This window comes from Leptosomus discolor, chromosome 26, assembly GCF_034619465.1.
Source record: "Leptosomus discolor isolate bLepDis1 chromosome 26, bLepDis1.hap2, whole genome shotgun sequence".
In the NCBI taxonomy this organism is placed as follows: domain Eukaryota; kingdom Metazoa; phylum Chordata; class Aves; order Leptosomiformes; family Leptosomidae; genus Leptosomus; species Leptosomus discolor.
The window spans coordinates 784,969-806,715 of record NC_141416.1 but is presented as its reverse complement, the minus strand read 5'-3'; the positions used below and the strand labels follow the sequence as shown (position 1 = coordinate 806,715).

General features: G+C 46.3%; 5 protein-coding genes across 5 annotated transcripts; all 5 read left to right on the top strand.

Annotated features, from left to right (window-relative positions):
* The first annotated feature begins 3,199 nt into the window (after positions 1 to 3,199).
* On the top strand, positions 3,200 to 3,496 carry LOC147413555 (feather beta keratin-like). The gene has a single exon (XM_086478425.1). The coding sequence runs from the start codon at positions 3,200 to 3,202 to the stop codon at positions 3,494 to 3,496; it is 297 nt and encodes a 98-aa protein (XP_086334551.1).
* Positions 3,497 to 6,208: 2,712 nt separating this feature from the next.
* Positions 6,209 to 6,505, top strand: LOC147413554 (feather beta keratin-like). Its single transcript, XM_086478262.1, has one exon. The coding sequence runs from the start codon at positions 6,209 to 6,211 to the stop codon at positions 6,503 to 6,505; it is 297 nt and encodes a 98-aa protein (XP_086334388.1).
* Positions 6,506 to 9,303: 2,798 nt separating this feature from the next.
* Positions 9,304 to 9,600, top strand: LOC104342269 (feather beta keratin). The gene has a single exon (XM_009946490.2). It carries the CDS (start codon positions 9,304 to 9,306, stop codon positions 9,598 to 9,600), a length of 297 nt encoding a protein of 98 aa, XP_009944792.2.
* A 6,180-nt stretch (positions 9,601 to 15,780) lies between these two features.
* On the top strand, positions 15,781 to 16,131 carry LOC104342207 (feather keratin 4). The gene has a single exon (XM_009946492.2). The coding sequence runs from the start codon at positions 15,781 to 15,783 to the stop codon at positions 16,129 to 16,131; it is 351 nt and encodes a 116-aa protein (XP_009944794.2).
* Positions 16,132 to 20,810: 4,679 nt separating this feature from the next.
* Positions 20,811 to 21,161, top strand: LOC104341911 (feather keratin 4). The gene has a single exon (XM_009946493.2). It carries the CDS (start codon positions 20,811 to 20,813, stop codon positions 21,159 to 21,161), a length of 351 nt encoding a protein of 116 aa, XP_009944795.2.
* Positions 21,162 to 21,747: the final 586 nt, after the last annotated feature.

Here is a 21,747-nt window from a genome sequence, read left to right as displayed (position 1 = left end):
TTACATGTGATACAGCCTTGCCAAAGTCACCTAGAGGCCTTTGTTCTGAACAGCAAACTTGTGCCTCTCAGCAAAATCCTGCAATGCTTTCCATGGCTCCAAGAGGTTTGTGGTGTGTGACAGGTGCCCAAGGGGGTTTATCCCTTCAATTCTGCCCCCACATCATCTCTCTGTGCCCCTCAGGCTCCTTTCTGAAATATTCAACAATGTGGGCATAGATGCACAGCCACAGCTTGGGGGTTTACGTGGCTCATGGCTGGCGCCACTTATGTGAGGGTATTTAGCAAGTCCTTCTTTGTAGCTTCCACACCAGAGGAAGGAAAGCAGAAAACATCCAGGACACAGTCGTTGTATCTTCCTCCTTTTCTGCCTTGAATTGCAAGACTACCGAGATTGGGGAGGGAAGTAAACTTGCTCACGTGTGAAGTTGTCCTGCAGTTGGTGATGTAGGAGACGATAAGCTGCCTACCCTTTCCTCCCACACACTCTAGTCCTCCACAGGTGATGCTTTGCCCTGTGTCCACCAGTCCTGCTCCAGGCAGAGTGAGGGGCACCTCCTGTGCTCTCCCATACGCTGTGGGAACCCTTAGAGGGCCGTTGCTCTCAGCTAAAGCCCTGTCTCCCCTGAAAGTCAGCTGCTGTCAGCAAAAGCCCTGTGCCCTGCTGTGCAGGGAGGCCCTCAGGAAATGCCTCTCCATCAACACTCATGAGCCATGCTGAGCTGAGGGCAGAAACAAGGTGGGGTGACAGCTGGTACCAGGGAGGGAAGGCAGCATGTGTGGCACGTGATGAGAGAGAGCAGGGTGCGGCAGGGCACTGGAGCCTTTGGGAAGACCCTCACTGTTGCTGATGACTGTGGGTGTATCAAGGTCTGGCAGGAGGCTCCACCTGTGGATTTTCTGGGGCAGGGATGTGACCAAAAGGACCTTTAGAAGGAAAGACAGATTTTGCAGTTATAAAATGGATGTAAGCTTCTGTCCTGAGAGAACAAGCCTCCCCTCGGTGTTGACATAGATGGAGCTAGTGCCCTGTGTCCCAGGTGCATGGGAGGTTTCCTCCTCTTGCACACCAGTGGCCTGAGTGCCCTAACAACAGGCCCAATGGCCCTGATGAGCCTCACCTGGGGTCTCTCACGCCTGCCTCTGCCCTTTGGCCCAGGGCTCTATTTAAGCTCTGTCCTGAGCCCTTAGCCCTTTCTTCAGCTTGGTGGCAGGAGTGTGAGCCTCCTGTACTTTTGCAGGTTTGCTTATGCCTGACCATGAGCCCCCTTGGTTTGGATGCTAAGCTGCCCACTGGTTTCCCAGCCTGTCCTTGGGTCTGCCTGATCATTATGGCCCTGGTCAGCAATCCATGGGCTCTGTTGGCCCAGGTTACTATCACCAGATCTGCTCCAGACCTGTGAGCTGACTGCTCTGCTTGGTTTCAGTCTGCTTCATCACCAAGAACGTGATGGTTGAGCTGGACTCTGGGCTGCCCCTGTCTACTGTCTCTGCAGTTTCCTTGCTCAGGTACTGTGCGATGGGTCCATTGCTCATGAGGCTGCTGCCCTCCCGGCCTTCTAATCGTGCTCATCTCCTGGCTCCCATCCTGCAGGCAGCAGCTGCCTCTCACTGGGTCCTGGTGGTATTTCTGGTTGGATGGACTTTTAGTGTCATCTTCAGGTTAACACAGTGCACCTTCTGAGTGCTCTTCATCATCTTAAATGATGCCTTTGGGCTGGGCCTCTGTGATGAGAGAGTTGCCTGTCTCTGGTGGAGTCTCAGCCTGATTGGGGAAGGTGTTTTGTCCATCTGCTGCAGTGAGGACTCGGATGGGGTGTCAGAGGAGTGTAGCTGTGCCCCAAGCAGAGTCATCGTTCCTCCTGGGGACATTCAGCCCCTGTCTTGCTCCAGGAAATGCAGTGCAGAGCATTGATTCCTTCCCTTGACGTGCACCTCTGGGGTGATCCTGACATCTGCTGCTCGGCAGGCTGTCTTTGCTGGCTCTGCCAGCCCTCACTTCCTTCTGGTGATAGTTGCGAGTTGTTTGGAAATGTCCTGTAGACCCGAAGGAGAAGTTGAGGCATGGATTATGGGGAGCAGGAAAGCTGGTATATGTGGTCCCCAGCATGTGCCTTTGTTTGTGGGGGGCATCCTGGTTTAACAGGCATGGCAAAGCAATTCTTGGTTGTGGCAGGGCCATGTCCGTCTTTAGAAACGTGCCTGTGCTGGTGAAAGGGGGCCTCTAGGTGCTGCTGGTAGAGGTGAGAGGGAAAACGGCCAGGCTTATTTCTCTGGGGGGCAATGCCTGGTATCAGAGAAGGGCTAAAGCCCAAGGGCAGAGCTGATATCCTTGCAAAGCTGTGACCTGACACAGCCTGATCCGGTTGTCAGGGAAAGCTGAGGATGTGGCTGGTCCTCCCACGGGGAACTTGTTGGAGGTCTGGCCTCTAATGACAGCTTTGGAAGGAAATGATGCCCCATGTGTTAGGACAGAACCTCAAAGCCATCGCCTGGAGGGGGGGAAGCTGGCATCACCTGGCGATGTGGGCCATCTCCTTCTCTGTCTTCCTCCTCTTCCTTCACTTCTATGTCATTTTCGCGGAAGTATTTTGGCCTCTAATACTGTCATTTAAAAGGAGCCTGTGTGGCTGACTGGGCATGTCATGAACAGGGAAATGAAAAGGCAGCGTTGCAGGGAACTTAAACAGTGTCCCCATTTCTTTAATTGTGACGCTTTGCATGCAAGATGAGCTTGTTGGTAAACACATTAGATGCGCAAAGGGTGCCTCTGGGCCTGGGGCGGTCGGGATGGTATAAAAGCCAGTCCAACAGCAGCCTTCCTCATCCACTTCTTCTGCCTTCTCCTCCTTGGTGAACAAGGTGAGTTACCATGGCCTTTGCCTCGCTCTGCTCTTTCTCTTGCTCTGCAATTTGTCTTCTGGCCTTGGTATAGGTTTTACAGTGAGCCTTGCTCTTTAGTTCTGTTCTTGAAACTTGAATCCTTTCCAGCACCATGGGATGTGGGAGAAGGTCTTGGACTTTGGTTGCAGGGAAATCTTGGAGACCTGGAATGTTTAAACTCCTATCTACCCTATGCAGCCTGTCCCTGCTCTGCAGCCTCTGCCTTTGCTCTTGCCCATCAGGCTGTCAGGCTGCACCTCACATGCTGCCTGTGCTTTCCCTGCTCTCTCTCCCAGGTGCACCTCCATCCCGCAGCCATGTCCTGCTACGATCTGTGCCGTCCCTGTGGCCCAACTCCGCTGGCCAACAGCTGCAACGAGCCCTGTGTCAGGCAGTGCCAGGACTCCCGGGTGGTGATCCAGCCGTCTCCCGTGGTGGTGACCCTGCCCGGACCCATCCTCAGCTCCTTCCCCCAGAACACCGCCGTGGGATCCACCACCTCTGCTGCTGTTGGCAGCATCCTGCGTGAGGAAGGAGTGCCCATCAACTCCGGGGGCTTTAACCTCTCTGGCCTTGGTGGCCGCTACTGTGGCAGAAGGTGCCTGCCCTGCTAAGGCCGGGCTGGACGTCCAGTGAGTGCATCGACCAGGAAGCCCCAAGCCAGGTGCCGGACTGAGGACGGAGCTGCTGGCCAGGGTTTCCAGAGGGGCTGAGCACCCTCGTGCCCTCCTGCAAAGGAGGGAGGGAAGCGAGGTGCCAGCCTGTGCTGTCTGGAAACTCGGCCAACTGATGTCTTCTTCTTCTGCTGCTTTCTTCTCTGCACTGTGAGTCCCTGTTGTCTCCTGCTGCCCTGTGCCAAGGGTTCATCCTGAAGCAAGCTGAGAGGGGCCCTGCTCATCACCCTCTGCCCATGTGTGTGGGAGGAAGACGTGTGTCCCATTGCTGTGAAGGGGTGCTTGGCTCTCAGCTGCTGTTGAGCAGCCTGGACCAGGCCCTTCCAGCGTGCACTGCCTTTTTTTCACTCTTAAAAGCTCATTAAATTTTATGCTGCATTGTATCTTGTCGTGTCCTCGTGTTCCTTCCCTCCTGGGATGTCCAGGCAAGCTGTGGAAGAGGAGATGGGATGCTGTGGAGGTGATAAGGGTGGGTGGGTAAAGGCCAATGGTGGACCTCCCTCATGGCTTGAGGAACTGAGAAGCCTCAAGGGCTATGGTCATTGGGAGAGACTTGGTGATGGTGGTGGTATTTTCTTAATGTGAAAATGGTGCCCATGATCTCCCCAGAGGTTATGTGAGCAACAACCGAGGTTGGATACTGCCTTCCTGTTGATGAGGCAAACCATTGGCCTGCTGCAAGACATTTCTGTGCTGGCTAATATGCACCAGTCCAAGGCTCTGATTTCATGTTACCACCTGGAACTTGTCCTTGCCCTTCCCACCTCCAAGCACTTCTCCCAATCCCTGGAACTGGAAGGAGTCCCGAAGGAGTCCCAAAGGAGTTGAAGGGACAAGTGGCAGCCAGGGCAACTGTGTAAAGGGAGATGTTTGCCCTCAGCTGGATTTTGGCACAATGGGAACAGGATGAGCATGGGTGTGTAAAAGAGGTTGGAGAGGGGAATAGGTCACACAGGGCTCATCCTCCCTCTTCTTAGAGATGGTCACTGGTGGTGATATACCCTGGGAACTCTTTGGAGGGCTAAAAGGGAGCAGGAAAGCCATCTTCTCCCCTGCTGGAGCAGTCTTGTGGTCCAAGGCATTAAGTGCTGCAGAGTGCCTTGTGTATGTCACTGTGTCCCGAAGGGAAGCGAGTCTGGAGCAGAGGTGGAGCAAATCCTCCAGAAACACCACTCAGCTGCCATGCAGGCAGTGCCTGGAGAGGTCCCAAGCAGTGATCCTTTTGTCCCTCCAACAAGGCCCCAAGCTGTGGAGACTTAGGGAGTGGTACCTGCCAGCTCTCTTCTCAGTCCCTCCCTTGCATGCAGGCAATAATTTGGTCCTGCTGCTCGGGTCATGCTTCAGGGAGAGTAGGTGGCATCGCTTGTGCTGTGCTCCTCTGACTGCCCTTGCACTGTATCGTGAACCCTGCTTGCTGCTGCTGAGGCTTGGGTGTCCTGTGGAATTCCTGCCAAGTATTTGGTCACGCCTGGTGTGGCGGCAGTCTGGATGGCCAAGGCAGAAGTTGTGGCAAAGACATGAGCGGGAAGAAGGATGTGTATGTATCGGACAGCCCGTGCTTGGTGGCCGGGATGCCTCCAATGTTGGCAGAGGTCTCCAGCAAAGAGTGCCGGGAGGGGAATAGCCTTCATTCTTAACCACTGGTAGCCTGCTGCTGAAGGCGGGTAGGGATGAAGGAGAGAAGGAAGATGGCAAAGCAGCTAGGCAAGGTGCTGCCGAGATGAAAGCTCAATCCCAGAGAGAGAGTTTAGAATGCAAGAGCAGAGGTGCCCTGCCTAGGAAGCTGATGCCTAATACAGCGTGAGGGAGCAGAGCCCAGGAGAGAGAGGCTGATGGTGCCAACCCTCGCATGTGGATGTCCAGGCTGAAGCCTCTGGGTTATGAGGAGACCTGCACGATTTGTCAGGAAACAGTTTAAAGTGGGGCCCTGGAGGGCAAGAGGCCGGCATTGCCTGGCGAGGTGGGACACTGCTCATCCCTGGCTGCATCACCTGCCTGTGCTGACGTGTCCTTTCCCCTGGAAACATTTTGGCCTCTAATACCGTCACTTGAAAGGAACCTGTGTGGCTGACTGGGCATGGAACGAACAGGGAAATGAAAAGGCAGCGTTGCAGGGAACTTAAACAGTGTCCCCATTTCTTTAATTGTGGTGCTTTGCATGCAAGATGAGCTTGTTGGTAAACACATTAGATGCACAAAGGGTGCCTCTGGGCCTGGGGCGGTCGGGATGGTATAAAAGCCAGTCCAACAGCAGCCTTCCTCATCCACTTCTCCTGCCTTCTCCTCCTTGGTGAACGAGGTGAGTAGCAACCATCTGTGCCTGTTTCTTCTCATTCTCCTTTTCCTCTTTTTCTTTTGGCCTAGATTGAGTCTGTATCCTGATGTAGGTTTTCCTGAAAGCTTTGATCCTTGATTTTGCTCCCAGCATCTCTGTGTGTTTTAGTTCCCACTGGGCTTAGATCGGAGGTCTTGGGCTTCCTTTGAAGGGAATCTTGGAGACCAAGGACCTCAGACTCTCTTCCTGCCTATGCAGCCTGTCCCTGCTCCGCGGCCTCTGCCTTTGCTCTTGCCCATCAGGCTGTCAGGCTGCACCTCACATGCTGCCTGTGCTTTCCCTGCTCTCTCTCCCAGGTGCACCTCCATCCCGCAGCCATGTCCTGCTACGATCTGTGCCGTCCCTGTGGCCCAACTCCGCTGGCCAACAGCTGCAACGAGCCCTGTGTCAGGCAGTGCCAGGACTCCCGGGTGGTGATCCAGCCGTCTCCCGTGGTGGTGACCCTGCCCGGACCCATCCTCAGCTCCTTCCCCCAGAACACCGCCGTGGGATCCACCACCTCTGCTGCTGTTGGCAGCATCCTGAGTGAGGAGGGAGTGCCCATCAACTCCGGGGGCTTTAACCTCTCTGGCCTTGGTGGCCGCTACTGTGGCAGAAGGTGCCTGCCCTGCTAAGGCCGGGCTGGACGTCCAGTGAGTGCATCGACCAGGAAGCCCCAAGCCAGGTGCCGGACTGAGGACAGAGCTGCTGGCCAGGGTTTCCAGAGGGGCTGAGCACCCTCGTGCCCTCCTGCAAAGGAGGGAGGGAAGCGAGGTGCCAGCCTGTGCTGTCTGGAAACTCGGCCAACTGATGTCTTCTTCTTCTGCTGCTTTCTTCTCTGCACTGTGAGTCCCTGTTGTCTCCTGCTGCCCTGTGCCAAGGGTTCATCCTGAAGCAAGCTGAGAGGGGCCCTGCTCATCACCCTCTGCCCATGTGTGTGGGAGGAAGATGTGTGTCCCATTGCTGTGAAGGGGTGCCTGGCTCTCAGCTGCTGTTGAGCAGCCTGGACCAGGCCCTTCCAGCATGCACTGCCTTTTTTCACTCTTAAAATCTCATTAAATTTTGTGCTGCATTGTATCTTGTCGTGTCCTTGTGTTCCTTCCCTCCTGGGATGTCAGGCAAAGCTCTGCCGGGGGAAACGGGATGCTAGACAGGATAAAGGTGTGGCTGAAGGAATGTGGTTGACCTGTATCTTTCTTGGTGCACTTGGAGGAGGGAAGTCCCAATGAAATGATCACCTGGATGTGACTTTCCTTTACATGTGATACAGCCTTGCCAAAGTCACCTAGAGGCCTTTGTTCTGAACAGCAAACTTGTGCCTCTCAGCAAAATCCTGCAATGCTTTCCATGGCTCCAAGAGGTTTGTGGTGTGTGACAGGTGCCCAAGGGGGTTTATCCCTTCAATTCTGCCCCCACATCATCTCTCTGTGCCCCTCAGGCTCCTTTCTGAAATATTCAACAATGTGGGCATAGATGCACAGCCACAGCTTGGGGGTTTACGTGGCTCATGGCTGGCGCCACTTATGTGAGGGTATTTAGCAAGTCCTTCTTTGTAGCTTCCACACCAGAGGAAGGAAAGCAGAAAACATCCAGGACACAGTCGTTGTATCTTCCTCCTTTTCTGCCTTGAATTGCAAGACTACCGAGATTGGGGAGGGAAGTAAACTTGCTCACGTGTGAAGTTGTCCTGCAGTTGGTGATGTAGGAGACGATAAGCTGCCTACCCTTTCCTCCCACACACTCTAGTCCTCCACAGGTGATGCTTTGCCCTGTGTCCACCAGTCCTGCTCCAGGCAGAGTGAGGGGCACCTCCTGTGCTCTCCCATACGCTGTGGGAACCCTTAGAGGGCCGTTGCTCTCAGCTAAAGCCCTGTCTCCCCTGAAAGTCAGCTGCTGTCAGCAAAAGCCCTGTGCCCTGCTGTGCAGGGAGGCCCTCAGGAAATGCCTCTCCATCAACACTCATGAGCCATGCTGAGCTGAGGGCAGAAACAAGGTGGGGTGACAGCTGGTACCAGGGAGGGAAGGCAGCATGTGTGGCACGTGATGAGAGAGAGCAGGGTGCGGCAGGGCACTGGAGCCTTTGGGAAGACCCTCACTGTTGCTGATGACTGTGGGTGTATCAAGGTCTGGCAGGAGGCTCCACCTGTGGATTTTCTGGGGCAGGGATGTGACCAAAAGGACCTTTAGAAGGAAAGACAGATTTTGCAGTTATAAAATGGATGTAAGCTTCTGTCCTGAGAGAACAAGCCTCCCCTCGGTGTTGACATAGATGGAGCTAGTGCCCTGTGTCCCAGGTGCATGGGAGGTTTCCTCCTCTTGCACACCAGTGGCCTGAGTGCCCTAACAACAGGCCCAATGGCCCTGATGAGCCTCACCTGGGGTCTCTCACGCCTGCCTCTGCCCTTTGGCCCAGGGCTCTATTTAAGCTCTGTCCTGAGCCCTTAGCTCTTTCTTCAGCTTGGTGGCAAGAGTGTGAGCCTCCTGTTCTTTTGCCATGAGCCCCCTTGGTCTGGATGCTAAGCTGCCCACTGGTTTCCCAGCCTGTCCTTGGGTCTGCCTGATCATTATGGCCCTGGTCAGCAATCCATGGGCTCTGTTGGCCCAGGTTACCATCACCAGATCTGCTCCAGACCTGTGAGCTGACTGCTCTGCTTGGTTTCAGTCTGCTTCATCACCAAGAACGTGATGGTTGAGCTGGACTCTGGGCTGCCCCTGTCTACTGTCTCTGCAGTTTCCTTGCTCAGGTACTGTGAAATGGATTCATTCTTCATTTACTTCTGTGTCATTTCCGTGGAAATACTTTGGCCTGTAATACCGTCACTTGAAAGGAACCTGTGTGGCTGACTGGGCATGGAACGAATAGGGAAATGAAAAGGCAGTGTTGCAGGGAACTTAAACAGTGTCCCCATTTCTTTAATTGTGGTGCTTTGCATGCAAGATGAGCTTGTTGGTAAACACATTAGATGCGCAAAGGCTGCCTCTGGGCCTGGGGCGGTCGGGGTGGTATAAAAGCCAGTCCAACAGCAGCCTTCCTCATCCACTTCTCCTGCCTTCTCCTCCTTGGTGAACAAGGTGAGTTACAATCGCCTTTGCCTCACTCTTCTCTTTTTCTTGTTCTTCTCTTTCTCTTCTGGTCTTGAATGAGTCTTTTTCTTGAAGTAGGTTTTGCTGAGAGCCTTGATCCTTGATCCTGCTCCCAGTGTCTCTAACCATCTTGGACCCCACTGAACTTAGATTGGAGAAGGTCTCGGGCTTTTATTTTCAGGTCAACCACGGGGACCAGGGATCTTTAATCTCCCTTCCTGCCTATGCAGCCTGTCCCTGCTCCGCAGCCTCTGCCTTTGCTCTTGCCCATCAGGCTGTCAGGCTGCACCTCACATGCTGCCTGTGCTTTCCCTGCTCTCTCTCCCAGGTGCACCTCCATCCCGCAGCCATGTCCTGCTACGATCTGTGCCGTCCCTGTGGCCCAACTCCGCTGGCCAACAGCTGCAACGAGCCCTGTGTCAGGCAGTGCCAGGACTCCCGGGTGGTGATCCAGCCGTCTCCCGTGGTGGTGACCCTGCCCGGACCCATCCTCAGCTCCTTCCCCCAGAACACCGCCGTGGGATCCTCAGCATCCGCTGCTGTTGGCAGCATCCTGCGTGAGGAAGGAGTGCCCATCAACTCCGGGGGCTTTAACCTCTCTGGCCTTGGTGGCCGCTACTGTGGCAGAAGGTGCCTGCCCTGCTAAGGCCAGGCTGGACGTCCAGTGAGTGCATCGACCAGGAAGCCCCAAGCCAGGTGCCGGACTGAGGACGGAGCTGCTGGCCAGGGTTTCCAGAGGGGCTGAGCACCCTCGTGCCCTCCTGTAAAGGAGGGAGGGAAATAAGTTTCTATCTAAACAGCTGGCCAACATGTGTCTCATTTTTGAAATTCCTGCTTTTGAGGACTTTCCTTGCATCTGTGATTTTCAGTTTCACATATACTTGGTATAATGCTGTAATGTTAAATATTTAGTGGATGGGTTTTGATCAGGAATTAAGAAGTGGAGTCTTGCTTGCTGTCTTTTGGTTGGAATGGTTTAAATGGCTTCTTTCCCTGTTATAAATATAGATATTCCTTTTGTTTTGCAGTATACTACTTGACTTTTTATTATTAAACTGATGTTGCATCTGAATTTGTGTTTCATTGTGGTTCTCTTCTTTTTTCATATCCTTGGGCAGGAATGTGTTTTTATATGGAAAATTTATGCAGGGTACTTTCTCAGTAGAAAATGTGAATTGAATAGTTACCACAGTCAACCTGATAAAAATAATTTCATTGTTATTTATGTTCTTGTGATGCATTGAACAGGTTTACCTATGAAGTTCTTTTGCTAGTTTTTTCCAAAATTTTTTCCACATCTCTTTATAAATGTACAACTTTGATATTTTGGGTTGGGAGCTTTCTCATCTTATCACTTGTTTGGCATCTTGAAACTCTGAGAATTTGTAAGTGCATAATAAGCTTTTCAGAAGCACTATTTAGGCTTGTATTTTTGGTTAGATTGAATACCACCAGACTCTGAATCTTTAACCATGACATGCTTTGAGCTTGACTAAAGTCTTCAAAGGTCAAGTAGGTGTTCAAATCTCATTAGAGTAATAAGACTCTTTATATGATTGTATCATTAATACATTTTTATGAGGGGCTTTGTCCTGCCTTTCAAGACTTAAACAAAATCCAGTAAAGCCTACTCCTTAGCTAATCAATACAAGAACTCTCATAATACAGAGGAAAAATTACCGGAGTGAAGAACTAAACAAATGGTCATAGGTATTTCCCTTAAGAACAGTTTGGTTTTAATCCTGTTACCCACCATCCAGGAATTTTCTTGAAAATGTTGAAGCTCAGCACACTGTGTGTAACTAAGACATCAATAATAAAGAATGTCCTTGTTGCTAGGTACATAAGTTTGAGAAACTTATCCAAGTTTTCAGTTGTAACCTTTGACTCCTTTGCTCTCCTGCTGGAGCTACATGGGGTCTATCAGGACATAGGAGAGGAAAGCAGTAAGAATGTGCCTTGTGTGATTTCTGATGACTTTATACCTTATGCAAGGTTTTCTCCTTTAGAGCCACTAAAATCTCTTTGAAAATTAAAGTATCGTAGTGCTGAGACAGAAATAGTGGAGGAATCAGAGGGAGGATACCTGGCATTTGGGTTCAGTGCTGGAAACAGCGCAAATGTCCACACAGTAGGGGAAAAGAGGTAAATTAATTTTTTTCAAATGTTTTACACTTATGTTCTAAGTTTATTTACTTAAGAATCACTTGTGAAGTTACCAAATTAGGGGAAAAAAAGTTTAGAGATAAGATGGAATATGCCCCCTTTTAGGCTGTGGCTTGAGGCAGCAAAAGCAAAGTATGAAAGATGGTAAATCAATAAAGTACTAGACTGAGTGAAGTCTCTGCTTAAAAATTGGTTTTCATGCTTGTATTCTCTAAACAAATAATTAAAGGGACTGGAATGCATACACAAGCTTATGGTGTCCTGTTGACAAAGGTGGTATGACTGAAGTATTTAGTTATTTGCTTAGATCTGCGAGGAGTCACTGATTGTACTCTGATGTACATCAAAGAATGGCTTCATTCTTGGTGGCAGGAAGGCGTCTTTCTGTGATGCAAATGGACATGTAGCATAATGAGTACAGAAATGAATTTCAGAAGAATTAAATGTCTGGTGGAGTAGCCTGTGTCCAACAACATCATGTCCTGAAAGGTACGTTTGTGGTGCCTGTTGTGAACTAAAATCCTTGAGAGCTACGTTTTGCCATAAGCCCCTAAGTCTACTCTCGCCGATTTAAGAGAAAAAAGAAAGCAGTAGCCATCTTCAGACAGTATGGCACCACGGAGTGTTTGTGCAGGATGTTGAAGCCTTTATTAAATATATCATTAGAGAGACAGTTCCTGAAGAATGTGGACATCAGTTTGAAAGCCATGTCCCCTTTGTATGTTAAGATTGGAGAAATGGGTACAATAACTATGCATACAGATGTTTACAGATTTACAAGACTATTGAGGCATTCTTTTTTGCATGAATTTGTTCCCACATATATTTTTGCAGGAGGAACATTTTCTTGATAATGAAATTTTTTTGCTTTTGTTTTCCAGTCTAGGTTCAGCCTGGCATTGCATGAGAAGTGTACTCTAATCTATTAAAAATTCTTGCATCTTCACCATTTATGTGTACTAGTACTTTTGTATTGACTCTGTTAGTGTCAATATGAAATTACTCCTAGCGCAGACTAATAAAGACTTTTTTTTCAGCTCCTCAGCAATTTGTTAGCTTGTGAGCGTCTCAGAAGCACAATCTAAGATCACATTCAAGATATTTAGTAAAACTCTTTGTGTGCAATTCCCTGTCTGGCCCACTTAAGAACAGTTGCCACCTTCTTGTTCACCATCTTTAAAAAAATCTCTGAGGAGGTCTCCAAGGAGATCTTGAAGCCTCTTGGATGAGTTCTCTGAGCCAATCAGACCAATCTGGAGTTGATGGTCAGGAGACAGTTCAGGAGCCTTTTTGGAAATACTGCAGTGATCTCTGATCAGTTTGGTTTTAAAGTGTGAGGTAATGTACCAAATACAAGGAAGCAGAAGAGAAGTGTTGAAAACTTCTGTGGATATTGTTACAAGTTTTACAGGAAAATTAATTTTCCAGGCTGTCAGTAAGCACCTGATGTTACAGAAGAATTTTTATTTCAAAAATATTTACATATTTATGGGTTGGTAGCATTGTTTATGTCTGGAAGGGAAGGGAAATATTTAAGAGCATAGGTGGATGACTTTAGGTAACATTGAAATATGAAAAGCAGTTTAAAAATTTGTAAAACATTCATTTTTTTTTTAAAGGATTGTTCAGGATTGGTTTTCATAGAGTCTGTTAAAATACAAATGGCTACACTTTGTGAAGGTAGAAACCTAAGTGTGGGTTTATAGATGGCAAAGAATGATCTTGGTTCAGAGGTTTTAAATATATCCTATTGGGTGGATGATGAGGGTGTTAAAACCTCATCAAATATCATGGACAGTTTGATAACTTAATTCTGTGAATATGCGCATTGTTAATGAAAATTGTGAAGGACTTTGGAGCCCTTCTTTAGGCATCTAAGACCAAGAATTTTAATTTCCCAGATGTCTATGCTTCTTCATACACAATATTTAGTAACTCATCTCCAAGAAGATGTTCAAACCCTGCAGCTTGCACAGGAGAGACTGCAAAGTAAAGTTAAAAAAATATTAAAATTTTGTATCTATTTACGGAATGAACTTCCATCATCGCTTCTGTCTGCAGTATAATCACTGTGGTACTGCAGTCTGTAGCGAGGGGAAAAAATACAATGGCAAACAGGCCCTCGTGTGGTTTTTTACCCCAATGACTCCACAGTTAAGCTTGTGCAAAGATACTGCCTCAAAATATTTTAAAATTCATATGTGTCCTCAAGATGACTTGTGAACTGCTATTCATATTTGTGGTCTGAGATGGTACAGAAGGGAGTTATAGGTTCCCTTTGCAAAAGAACTGATAAATCAGGTTTAAATATCCCCGTGTGCTAGCAGCTGTGCCTCAAACTGTGTTACTGAAGTGTAATAGGGTGACGCTACCCAAATTTGGTATGATATAATAGTATTTTTCTCTGAATTTCACACAGGGCTCTGATTCTTTCTCATTTGATTTAGTGGGATTTCAGGTGTGCATATACTTGTGCCTTTTAGCAGGGCTTTCACAAAACCAGTTCAGTCTAGAGTGTTCTTATGCTTGGCTGGAGTCAGAGCTTTGTAAACATTGGTGGAGACCAGAATTTATTAAGGATTTACACTCATATTCTTAATAAAAGGACACCTTTGAATGGTGAATTACGTGTTGTATAAATTCTTCTTAACATTTTTCTTTATGACTAAAGGGAAACTATCCACTGGAGCATAAATTTTGCTGTGACTGAAAGGTGGCACTGGAATAAATTTGGCCCATAGTGTCATTAGATGAGAGAAACTTGTGTGACGGAATATTTATGTCAGAAGATAAGGAAATGAAAACAAGGTAATAAACAGTAAGGAAAAGACATTTAATCAGTTGGAGGCATTTTGCATTCAGGATGTACTCGTTGGTAAATAATTTCATGCAGAAAGGGTGTCTGTGGTCCTCAGGCCTTCTGAGATGCAGTATAAAAGCTAACTCAACTCGAGGTCCTTCCTACCACTTCTCTTACATTTTCTCTTTTGTGAACAAGGTTAGTTCAAATTTACTTCTCTTTTTCTATTTGCTCAATTCTTGCCTTCATAACTATTTGATTGTTGTTCTTTTTCCTTCACAGTATTCTGCTAGTTGCTGGATTGGTTGGGGGGGGAAGAATTTTTCTCTTAAAAAAAATTATTTTCTGCTGTTAGAATTGCAGGTATTTCTGGAGTCCCAACTTGGCCATACAGATCCTTGAAATGGTGGTATAAATTTATTCAAATATGGGCTATCAGGCATGCTAAGTGACTTAGCAAATCCTACTACTACTACTACTACTACTAAAGATTAACAAACTGAATGGGTGGAATACCTGTGCAAGGGGGGTTGGAATTAGCTGATCTTTAAAGGTCCCTTCCAACTCAAACCATTCTATGATTCAGAGATGTGCATTTTATGTCTTTAACGTTCTTAACCATCATCTGTAATGCCTGAAATTTCAACTGGGTTGATATGAAAATAGTAGTCTTTGTAAAGGATTTATCTTCAGAAATGTCATCCAGAAAAATCCTTTTCTTTGCTGTTTATTCCACGGCTTCCTCAGTGTTCACATTTTTATGATGAATATATTACTGGCCACAGTGTGAAAGAGGAGGGTAAAATGAACCAGATAATAAAAGAAAGAGCTGGAGACAAAGGAAACTAGGAAGGTTTAAAACAGAGGTTTGTGAGTTTTAAAAATCAATTACACAGAACCACAAGTTTTGTGCTCTAAATGCCGCTTTCTAAATGAAGACAAAATGAAGCTGCATACTGAGGTGATAAGGAATCGTCAAACGGAGTTCAGCAAGGATATTGGCTCTAATCACATATCCTCAACCTTCTTCTGCTATAGTAATCAACACGGACATCATTAAAAAGTTCTGCTTCGTGCCTTATGGTTGCCAAGTTTTGAAATTGTGTTACAGGGTGCGATGACATCTCCTGCAAGTTTAGGGAAATGTTCTCAGGGACTGTGAGAACAAGGGGAAAGAACAGCAAAAATAAAGGAGAGCTGAGCACCCAACAGACTGAGATGGGCATAGGAAACAGTGAACATTGTGTTTACTGGTGTGTTGGAACGAGACACTGGGAGTACACAGGGAGCTCCTGGCTTTCTCATAGATGACATGTCTGTGGACAAATTGTCTGGGAAAGACTTCGAAAGACCTCAGCTTCAAGTATGCTTAACTGTAGTGAAACCTGTACCTCTTCATAGGCAAAGTTGGAACCTGGAAAACAATTTTTCATTTCATGTTCCAGGTGTCTATTGAACTCTATCTGTAAGTACATTTGTGGCTAGGTATTACTCATAATTACTACTTCTACAATGCTCTGAATACCTGGGGCTGGATCTTAGTACTGTCTTTCCAGACACACAGCCAATCAAAATACTGAAATTAAAGTGGTGATACAGGTATGTGTGTTTTTGTTCTTCTACCAGTTGTTCCACTGGATCACCAACAACTGAGAGAGGATTATTTCAGCCTCCATCTTCTTCTAGCATATTTAAGAATCCGGTTTCCTTCTCAACTCGCTCCCCATCCAACTCCTAAAAGGATCTCTAGAAAGCTCCTGTTTTCCTAACACCTGAGCTGAGTAAATGTGAGTGCAATACAACTCCTACATTGCGTTCAATTCTGGTCCTATATTTCAGACTCACGTCCATCCCACAGACATGTCCTGCTATGAGCGATGTCCTTCCACCTCCTGTGGCCCAACCCCACTGGCCAACAGCTGCAACGAGCCCTGTGTCAGGCAGTGCCAGGACTCAACGGTGGTGATCCAGCCCTCTCCTGTGGTGGTGACCCTGCCTGGACCCATCCTCAGCTCCTTCCCCCAGAACACCACTGTGGGATCCTCAGCATCTGCAGCTGTTGGAAGTGCTCTCAGTGCTGAGGGGGTCCCCATCTCCTCTGGCAGCTCCTCAGGACTGGGGAGCTTTGGCTATCCAGGCCTGGGCAGTGGGTACAGCCGGCCCTACCGTCGCTACAACACCTACCGCAGTGGCTTCTACGGGCCGTGCTAAAGTGTGAGGAGCAAGCAGGAAGAAATGACCAGATGCAGGACTGAACTCACAGCCATGGTTTTCAGATGTGATGTCAGATACCCACACCTCCACCTGAAGTTAATGGGAGTTAGTAATTCCCTAAAATGAGGCCCCTTCTTGCTCTTGTTATACTACTTTATAATTCTAATCAACATGTAGTTCTGCTCTGCATCACTGTATTTGATAGTACCTGGTGTAAAACCTATAATTTAGGCAGTAGATGGGACTTGATTTTTAAGGTGCAATGGTAGACTGAAAGAAGAGCTTTGTCTGTGGAATACATCACCATGAGATGTGCCATTCTTCCCATATTGAAACCTGTTGCTTTGCAGTATTTTAATCCACTTTAGTATTATTAAAGTTATGCTTTTATCATATCTCGAGTCTTCTGTTATTTTTTTCTTCCCCTTCTACCTGCTTTTAAAAATTTTTCTGTGTGAAATTCATCGCTGTGTAGATCATCACTACCAGGCAGGGACATGGTATGAATACTACTGGGGCCACTAATAATAGGAGAAGAACATATGTTTAGAGCTCAAGATCAAGAAAATATTTAATTTTTCAGTTGAAATGCATGTTGATTCCACACTGACTCATCATAATACTTAGCTTTATGCATCTCTGCCAAGAAATTATTCTCAAGGCTGGAAACGTTTTATGATCTAACAGAATGGCAGGATATCTAATCTAGCATATAATGATACTTGATTTAAGGAATCCTGTTGTGATTCACACTCTCAGTAACTCTGGCCTGGAGCTTCAGAGTGCAAAGAAAGATTTACATTCTTTTGCCATCAAATCATTGCTTGGATGCTTGGATTTGTGGCGTAAAACATGAATGGCAGCGGAAGTCCAACAGAAGGAGGTATACACATAGCTTTTTCTGACAGGGAGCAAACCTGTTTATCTATTTGCTGGATAAGTACTGTGTATTTTAGGGCTCCTTATAAAAGTATGGCTGTCTTTACTCTCCTGGCTGCAGCCCTACAGAATTCCCACAAAAAGCTCATGTCAAGGAATGAAGCGTGGCAATATAAAATAAACACAGGGCATGTGTAGACATCAAAACCTTTAGAAATCCTTACAGATATCTTGCTTTTGCTAAAAGTAAGGACCTGAGGTTGAAACTAGGTTTGCAACAGCCGCTGAAGCTACTAAAGCAATAGATTCTGGGGAAAAATTGAAGAGATTCTCTTGTTGGGAAGGTTTGAGGTACACAGATAATTCCAGTTATATAAATTCTGTTGCAGCTGGTTAAATTGTCCCCAATACTTAAATTGCTCATGGTTTATGTACCAGTCTAGTCTTATCCTGGCATCAGATGAAAAGCCTTCCTCAAAGCTTCTTTCATCTCAAAGACCCGTGGATCATTTGAATGCCTTGTACTATTACACTCAAGCCTCTGAAGTCAACATAAAGATGATACAAATTTCAGCTCATGTAAGTAATTTGTCAGCTCTTTGGCAATTTGGTAGTTCACCAGCCAGTCATGGGAGCGCTCTGTTGTTACACAAAGGGTTTTAATTGAGTGCATGGAATGTGAAGCTCCATTACTGGTCCATAAGTGAGAGCTATTATGTCCTGGTTCACCAGCCTTAACAATCCCAAAAAGCAAGATCCAAAGGCTCTCAACCTTCTGGGTGAACTCTAGGTGCTAATTAGATTAAACAGGCAGAATATCAATGAAAACATTTCCAGGCTGTTAATGAGTCTGTTTCTAAAATACTATGTACCCTCCAAGAAAAAATTGTTTATGTCCCTAGAGGGAAAACTGAGGAAAAGTTGGCATTCCTTGGCTATCTCCTCTTACAGAGGAAAGGGAAATGAATTCTCCAGGTGAGGGATAGCTTTCACCTCCTGTAAGGAAACAATTTTTTTAAAGATATAAAAAGATGACAGCTAGTATGTTGGATAGTAGAGATTTTGAGGAAAGGGAAGAAAAAGACTCTCCCTTTTTATAGAAAAGGAGAGGAAAATTTTCTTCTGCAGAACCGTTGAAATACGTAGAGTTATAGGATTTTACAGAAGATGAAGATTTGGCTTTATTTTTTTAAATCAATTATGAGAACTTTTAACAAAACTATTAATGTTTCTGAAGGTGTTTACCTTGAATTAGTTTGTGAAGTCCTTTGAGTGATTTTGACTCACACGCTTTGAAATTAGGTTATTAGCCAGCTGATGCGAGTGCTGAGATCTTGTCACATACCTTGAACATTAGGTAGTATGAAATTTTGCATATTTGAGCCATTAGCGAAAAGCTGTTCCAAACTTTGAAGTCCTTTATTCTTCTGAAGACCAAGGCCAAACTATGCATAAAGACACTCCACATTTAGAGTTAATTCATATCTGTTGCTGAGGGATGGTGGTGCTAAGAGGAGAGAGCTGATCCCTGATTTTTGCATGGTTTCCATCTGTGCATGTATTTCGAGCAGGCTGGAGTACAGCTAGGGCAGGCCACTGCAGGCTGCAGAGGTGAAACAAATCATGTAATGATAAATGTAATGGAGAACTGCTGGGTGTAACTTCTGTTGATGCCATAGTTTGGCTCGGGCAAAGCACTGTCTTTAAAAACCGACACTCAAAAGCAATCTTTAACTTGCATATTCATACTTAATCCGATGTGAAAATTACTGCACGTCCCAGTGACTTACTGGGATTTCAGGTAAGAATAATGGTGATTTCTCATATGAGAGACTGCACAGAAATCCTATCGAGAATTAGATGCAGTTAATAAATGCCACAGAGCAATAAGATCAAGTAATCAAGCTCTTTCATTAAAATTGTGATTGTTTGAATTCGACATGGAAAATGAAGTTAAAATTTATGATTAGGTAAAGAAATGCAGTCTATGCATTTGCGTCAGCTGTATTCATACAAACTGGGAAAACCATGGGTTTGCCCAAGCAGTTTTGGAACGTGTTTTGTTGTCTGTGGTCAGCAGTTCTCACTGCTCTTATTTTTCTTTAACCTTTGCAATACTTATGGAAATTTGGTGCTCTTCTCAGCTGAATGCTTGTGTGGGATTGAAATAGTGCAGAAGTGCAAAATTTGGGAATATCCATTATACATCTTGTCTTGTGGTAAAGCTGAGTCCTTGAAATGGAAATTCTTGTGAATTGAGCCCAGGCCCCCACCTCAGAGCTAAATGATTGTTCACCTAAAGGAGTGAAGTCTTGAATAAGGACTGTGCATCACATACACTCCCCTTAAGCAGTGTCTTGATGACTAAAATGAAACATAAAATGTACATTGGCCTTAGGAGGCAGCATAATTACTGCTGTAATTCAAGCGAGTCACCGCAGTCTTCGAAGCAATTAAGTGGGTGCACATTGGTGAAGATGAAAGCTTTGTCTGTACTGGAATGTGGATGTAATAAGGGGAGGGGAAAAAAATCAAAACTAAAAGAGATTATGAAAGGAAAAAAAAAGTGTTGATCAGTTTGGTGGACTTTGCATGCAAAAGTATGTATCATTAAATAATTTAATGCATAATATATGTCTGTGGTCTGCAGGCAGTCTGGAACACTGTATAAAAGCGTGTACAACTCGAGACTTTTCTATCCACTTCTTTTGCCTTATTTGCCCAGGTGAACAGGTAAGTCTGAGTCTACCCAGTGTCTTTTTAAATGCTAAACTGTAACTTTGATGACTGCTTTTTTTTGTTGTTGTTCTTTTTTGGTGGTGGGTTTTTTTTGTTGTTATTCTTAGTTCTTCATAAATATTTCTAGCTTTCTTTTCTTTTGGGAAGGAAAATTAGAAAGGCTTACTTCTGTCAAAAAGGAAGGCTTTATTTGCTTGTGAAGGCGGGTGTAATGAGACAAGACTTAGAGGACTGGCAATACTGTCTCTCAAAACAAGCAACTTCATGCTCATATTAGAGATGGACGCTAAGGGATTAGCTAGCCAATGAACCAGGTCAGAAACACAGTCTCATTTTAAGAAAGTGGGACTAGAATAAAAAGAAAAAAAAAAAGGAAAAAAATTGTGCTGAGTTCCAGGATCTATCCTCCTGTTTTCCACAGGCAGAAGAGTGGGGATCCCAGCAGATTCAAATATATTGAATTCAAACCAAGGCAGAAACCTCTGATAGGGAAAAGAATCCTTTGCACTCCAAGTTTGCCTGTTGCGGTTGTATGACATTTGGGAGCAAAGGATGCTTCTTGAACGCTTTCCCGTTGTCATGCGAACGCTGCTGGCTGGGCTGTTAGCGCCTAAGTTCTAGCATTAGGGCACTAAACGCGGTTATGTGCCAGTGTTCAGCTCAGAACCACTTTCCATGCCTGACTCCAGCTGCTGTTCTTCAGCTGCTGGTACATTCACAACTGCACCTTCTCCATAGTGCAAAGGGAAAGTGACAATCAATGGGAAATGCCTTTGCTGGTAAGGGTTAGGGCAAACTTTACCGTGACTGGCACCACAGTTCAGAGGCCAGCTGCCGGGCACAGACATCCTCCAGCAGCCTTATAAAGATAAGAGAAACTTCAACGCTATTTTCTGACTGTCTACTGTGGATTATGATCTAATAAGTGATTACCTCTTTGACCACCTTCTCTATTTCACATATTTTATCCTCTTACCTGACTTTTATAAACTTAATATAGCTTTTGTATTGCATTTACTTTCTTCCCTGTATTTTAGACTTCCTTCTGTCCAACAGACATGTCTTCCTATGACCTGTGTCCTCCTACCACTTGCGGCCCAACCCCACTGGCCAACAGCTGCAACGAGCCCTGTGTCAGGCAGTGCCAGGACTCCACGTATGTGATTCAGCCCCCTCCCGTGGTGGTGACCCTGCCTGGACCCATCCTCAGCTCCTTCCCCCAGAACACCGCTGTGGGATCCACCACCTCCGCTGCTGTCGGCAGCACCCTCAGCTCCGAGGGAGTGCCCATCTCCTCTGGCAGCTCCTCAGGACTGGGGAGCTTTGGCTACCCAGGCCTGGGCAGTGGCTACAGCCGGCCCTACCGTCGCTACAACACCTACCGCAGTGGCTTTAGTGAGCCGTGCTAAAGCATGAGGAGCAAGCAGGAAGAAATGACCAGGAATGCTGGAGCATGACCTGATACAGGACTGAGCTCACAGCCATGGTTTCTGAAGTGATGTTAAATACCCACAACTTAATCTGATATTAATGGAGCTGTGGGAGCTCGGCATCTCCTAAAACCAGGTCTTTGCTTGTCTTATTCTTTGAATACTTCATACTTCTGATGAAAATTTTTTTTTCCTGTTGCTGTAGATGGGACTTTATTGTCTCAGCAGCACAGAGAAAAAAAAAAAAACAGGATGAAAAGACATATTAGCTGTTGTCTTATTGAATCCTAGAAGTATATGCTTTGTACTTTTTTATTCCGCGTTTTGCTCTCATTAAAGTTTTGCTGCATCACAATCCAAGTCTCCTGGTGTTTGTTTGAAAAGCATTTAGCAGCCCACTTTTTATGAAATTTCTTGCTATTCCTCTGTTTTGTTAATCGAAACCTACTTTTTCATGTTGATCAGAAATAAGGATTTGGCTGATGACCTCTATGCCAAGAAATCATTTTACAGCCAGGAAACTTTGGGAACATTGTGGGAATAAATTAGATACACTGTAGCAAAG

What these genes read in the sequence shown, in the direction of transcription:
- LOC147413555 (XM_086478425.1), top strand. Translation starts at nt 3,200, where the DNA reads ATGTCCTGCTACGATCTGTGCCGTCCCTGTGGCCCAACTCCGCTGGCC.
- LOC147413554 (XM_086478262.1), top strand. Translation starts at nt 6,209, where the DNA reads ATGTCCTGCTACGATCTGTGCCGTCCCTGTGGCCCAACTCCGCTGGCC.
- LOC104342269 (XM_009946490.2), top strand. Translation starts at nt 9,304, where the DNA reads ATGTCCTGCTACGATCTGTGCCGTCCCTGTGGCCCAACTCCGCTGGCC.
- LOC104342207 (XM_009946492.2), top strand. Translation starts at nt 15,781, where the DNA reads ATGTCCTGCTATGAGCGATGTCCTTCCACCTCCTGTGGCCCAACCCCA.
- LOC104341911 (XM_009946493.2), top strand. Translation starts at nt 20,811, where the DNA reads ATGTCTTCCTATGACCTGTGTCCTCCTACCACTTGCGGCCCAACCCCA.